The sequence below is a fragment of the Rissa tridactyla genome, chromosome 26 (assembly GCF_028500815.1).
Source record: "Rissa tridactyla isolate bRisTri1 chromosome 26, bRisTri1.patW.cur.20221130, whole genome shotgun sequence".
Classification (NCBI taxonomy): domain Eukaryota; kingdom Metazoa; phylum Chordata; class Aves; order Charadriiformes; family Laridae; genus Rissa; species Rissa tridactyla.
Window position 1 is genome coordinate 1,878,165 of NC_071491.1, and position 4,943 is coordinate 1,883,107.

Consider the following 4,943-nt stretch of genomic DNA (forward strand, 5'->3'; position numbering starts at 1 on the left):
CACTCCTCACCTTGTCCTCTCCCACTTTGCCCCTTCTCCTTGAAAAACTTGAGGAGGTTTCTGTTGGCAACATCACCAGGTGTCTCGAGGTCCCTGTGCACTGAAGCTCCAGAACATCAGCATTTAAAGTGCATGTGCAGATGGCTCATGCTGAGTTGTGGTTCCTCTAACAAGACAACTTGAGTAGCTGTAGGACAGCAGAGGTACGAAAAGGGGTTACTAGTGTAAAGGACGTCATGAGGAAGGTGGAAAGTGCCACTGCCACCATCTCAGAAACACCAAGGGAAGGGCCAACAAGGAAACGGTGAAAAAGAGTTGGCTCTTTGTATGGGAGGGGATGAGGATGATCCAAGAGAAGAACTTGAGGGTGGAAAAGAGTGGAAAAGGGCATGAAAGCTGAATAGAATCATAGAATTGGCTTAGTTGGAAGGGACCTTTCAGATCACCTACTCCAACCATCAACCTAACTCTGACAAAAACCATCACTAAACCATAGCTCTAAGCACTATGTCTGTCCGTCTTTTAAATACCTCCAGGGATGCTGCCTCAACCGCTTCCCTGGGCAGCCTGTTCCAATGCTTAATAACCCCCTCAGTGTAAAAATTGTTCCTAATATCCTGCCTAAATGTCCCCTCACGCAACGTGAGGCCCTTTCCTCTTGTCCAATTCCCTCTTACTTGGGAGAAGAGACTGATCCCTACCTCTCTACAACCTCCTTTCTGGGAGTCGTAGAGAGTCAGAAGTCTCCCCTCAGCCTCCTTTTCTCCAGGCTAAACAATTCCAACTCCCTCAGCTGCTCCACATAAAACGATTGTCCAGATCCCTCACCAACTCCGTTGCCCTTCTCTGGACCTGCTCCAGCACCTCAATATCTTTTTTGTGGTGAGGGGCCCAAAACTGGACACAGTACTCGAGGTGCGGCCTCACCAGTGCTGAGTACAGGGGGATGATCACTTCCCTACTCCTGTTCACCACACTGTTCCTGATACAGGCCAGGATGCTGTTGGCCTTCTTGGCCACCTGGGCACACTGCTGGCTCATATTCAGCCAGCAGTCGACCAACACCCCCAAGTTCTTTCCTGCAGGGCAGCTCTCCAGCCACTCCTCCCCAGGCTTGCAACGCTGCATGGGGTTGGTGTGACCCAAGTGCAGGACCCGGCACTTGGCCTTCTTGAACCTCATGCCATTGGCCTTCGACTATCAATCCAGCCTCTCCAGATCGCTCTGCAATGTGTTCCTGCCGTCAAGCAGCTCGACACTCCCACCCAACTTGGTGTCGTCTGCAAACTTACTGAGGGTGCACTCAATCCCCTCGTCCAGATCATTGATAAAGATCTTAAAGTGAACTGGCCCCAATACCAAGCCCTGGGGAACAAGCATCAGGGTGACCTTCTGCACACAAAGAGCTGACCAAATGGAGCTTGAGTCCAGGGGCAGCTGGGGAAATGCTGGGATTTGGCCAACAGAAATGTCTTGAAGTCTTTCAAGGAGAAGTGTCCAGTCCTGCATCCCAGGGAAGAATAACCCCAATGCAGCAGGACAGGCTGGGACCTGATGTGCTGAGCAGGGACCCTGCGGAGACGGGGCTGGGCACCCTGAGGGACGCCTCATGAGCCAGTGGTGCACGCTCACTATGAACAAGGCCGGCTGTCTAAGGGCTGCAGGATGAGGAGCATGTGTTCCCCTGGCAACTTGAGTCACCTTCCCCTTTGACTCAGCACTGCTGTGGCCCAACGCACACAGCTGTGTCCCAGCGTGCGGCTCCACATTTTGGAGAAGTGGAGAGGACCTGGAGAGTGTCCAGAGGAGGTCTGCCACGATGGCCTTTAGGGCCCAGTGCACGTGCGCTTGGTGGAGAGGCTGAGGGACCTGGGCTTCTCTGGCCCAGTGGCAGGGAGGCTCTGGGCACTATTGGAATAGCCTGAACCTGGTTGAGGGTTTTTTCAGAGACAATGGATCTTTTCTTTGGTGGGAAACAGCAGGAGAAAGAAAAAATGCAACAAAGGGCAGCTTGGGAGGTGGAGACTGGACACCAGGAGAAAGAAATGCCACTGCAAGGACAGCGCTGTGCTGCAACAGATCACCCAGAGGGAGTCGGGATCAGCCCAAGGCGTTGTGTTTCAGGAACAGCCAAGGACGATTGAGAGAGATGAGTAAAGGCAGTGAGACGCTGAGGGGAGAGCAAGACGGGGAAGCAGGGGGTTGTCTGCAGCCTGCAGGGGAAGAGGAGCAGATGTGGGACACCATAGCACAGTCTGTGGTGGAGACGATCAAGGGAGTTGGTAAAGGCTGAAAGCCCCCAACAGTGCTTATGTCTTTGTCCTCTTGGCTGTGGCTGTTGTCTGTGCCACCAAGGCTACCAGAAGACACCTTATCCCTAAAGCACTAGGGCCTTAGCGCCTCCTCTTCCCCACCCGGGAGCCGTCATTCTGTCTTTTTGCCCTTGGCATTGCACGTCCTCCCATCACAATGCCCCAGGAAGAGCCCTGAGCTGTGCTTGTGGGGCAGGATCTCCCTTCCCAGGGGCTGGAGGCCAGGGCTTGGCCCTTTGCCTTCCTCTCACACATTCAGCATTAGCCAGCATCAGAGACACCTCTCCATTGCCTTTGCCTACCTGCCCTCACTGCCTCCAGTTTTCCCTTGAACGAGCCCCCAGGAGCCTTTGGCAGTAATGGCCCTCAGTGGGACCCATTAACGCTCCAAGAAACTTTGGAGTTTGCAGCTGACGTTGACTTCTGGAGAGGTTTCATCAGCCTCCCCTGTGTCTGAGCTTCATGGACTCAGCACCAAAACCACCAGAGAGGGCGTTAAAATGCCTTGTGCTGGTCCTCTGCCACTAAACTGGTCCAGGCTCCTGGGATGGAGGAAACTCATGGCAAAGAGCTCCTCTGCAAAGCGGGAGAGGAGACGAGCAGGCAGAGAGAGGTTAAAGGCAGCTGGGAGTGGGAGGACACTGAGAGCTCACAGAGAGAGAAATCTTCACAGCCCTCGACACGGTAAGTCTCTGGGTACAGGGCAATGCCGCTGCAGTTCCTGCAGGGATCTCCTAAAGCTCTCATAGCCCAAAACCTATGGGATCTCTCTCCTGTGTAGCGCAGGAGGACATGCCCAAGATCAGAGATTCTCTGCTGCACCATCAGACGGAGTAGACATTTCACAGGGACTTTTCCAGAAGCACCTCAAGGCAAGCGCTACCTGGGAGTTGTCCTGGTTTCAGCTGGGAGAGAGTTCATTTTCCTCCTAGAAGCTGCTGTGTTTTGGATTTAGTATGAGACTAATGATGATGAGACATTTTGGTTGAGTTGTTGCTAAGTAGTGTGTATGTTAAGTCAAGGACTTTTTCAGTTTCCCGTAGAAAACGAGAGGGAGCAGAGGCAGGACAAGCTGGGCATAGGAATATTCCATACCACAGACGTCATGCTCAGTATAGAAATGGGGGTTGGCTGGGCGGCAGGAATCCGTGTTTGGATTTGGAAGGCAGGCAATGGGAAGAGATTTGCTCAGAGCTGTCCTGACTTGTGAGTGTGCTTTCCTCCTTTGGCAGTACCTCGGGAACAAAGGGATCCGATGTCCAACGGCAGCTCCATCACCCACTTCCTCCTCCTGGCATTCGCAGACACGCGGGAGCTGCAGCTCTTGCACTTCTGCCTCTTCCTGGGCATCTACCTGGCTGCCCTCCTGGGCAATGGCCTCATCATCACTGCCGTAGCCTGTGACCACCGCCTCCACACCCCCATGTACTTCTTCCTCCTCAACCTCGCCCTCCTCGACCTGGGTGCCATCTCCACCACTCTGCCCAAGGCCATGGCCAACTCCCTCTGGAACACCAGGGCCATCTCTTACACTGGATGTGTTGCACAGCTCTTTCTATTTCTCACCTTGATGTCAGCAGAGTTTTATCTTCTGACAGTCATGGTCTATGACCGCTACGTGGCCATCTGCAAACCCCTGCGCTATGGGTCCCTCCTGGGCAGCAGAGCTTGTGTCCACATGGCAGCAGCTGCCTGGGGCAGTGGCTTTCTCTATGCTCTCCTGCACACAGCTAATACATTTTCAATACCTCTCTGCCAAGGCAATGGCCTAAACCAATTCATTTGTGAAATCGCCCAGATCCTCAAGCTCTCCTGCTCAGACTCAGACTACCTCAAGGAAGTTGGGCTTATTCTACTCAGTGCCTGTTTAGTCTTTGCATGTTTTGTTTTCATTGTGCTGTCCTATGTGCAGATCTTCAGGGCTGTGCTGAGGATGCCCTCGCAGCAGGGACAGCACAAAGCCTTTTCCACGTGCCTCCCTCACCTGGCCGTGGTCTCCTTATTTGTCAGCACTGGCATATTTGCCCACCTGAAGCCCCCCTCCATCTCCTCTCCATTTCTAGACCTAGTGGTGTCACTGCTGTACTCGGTGGTGCCTCCAGCAGTGAACCCCCTCATCTACAGCCTGAGGAACCAGGAGCTCAAGGGTGCCCTGAGGAAACAGACCCAATGGATCCTGCACCATCAACAGTAATTTTCTTCCCCTTTCATTCATAGTGTTCAAATCACGTTTCAGAGAAATTTCTGCTTTTTTTTTTTCCTGATAATCATACTTAGAGGTAATTGCTTGGGATCATAGCACTTCTCTTCAGGCTCTTTCCTGTTGTGTCTCATCCTTGAAGAACCATGTGTCACCTCTTTCCTCCCTAAGAGCATCTCTGCAATAAAAGGGGATCTCCTGAGTGTGGTGCCTGATGGCTGGGTCGGCTTGATACAGTTTTGGCTACGAACAAGCCTAAGGAACTGGACTTTCCAAGCGTCTTTCCACCTTGTTTTGGGAAATAATGTCACAGTAGCACTGGCATATTTTAGACACCAAGACTTAGTTGAAGGCTCTCTTCTTGGTGTAGAGGGGCAGTGGAGATGGTACATGACGTCCCAGTAACATTCCTCAGGCTGTCACAGGTATGA

At 52.7% G+C, this 4,943-nt stretch overlaps 1 protein-coding gene across 1 annotated transcript; it reads left to right on the forward strand.

Moving 5' to 3' along the window:
- Positions 1–3,543: 3,543 nt before the first annotated feature.
- LOC128901551 (olfactory receptor 14A16-like) lies at positions 3,544–4,506 on the forward strand. The gene has a single exon (XM_054183622.1). The coding sequence runs from the start codon at positions 3,568–3,570 to the stop codon at positions 4,504–4,506; it is 939 nt and encodes a 312-aa protein (XP_054039597.1). The 5' UTR covers positions 3,544–3,567.
- The last annotated feature ends 437 nt before the right edge of the window (positions 4,507–4,943 follow it).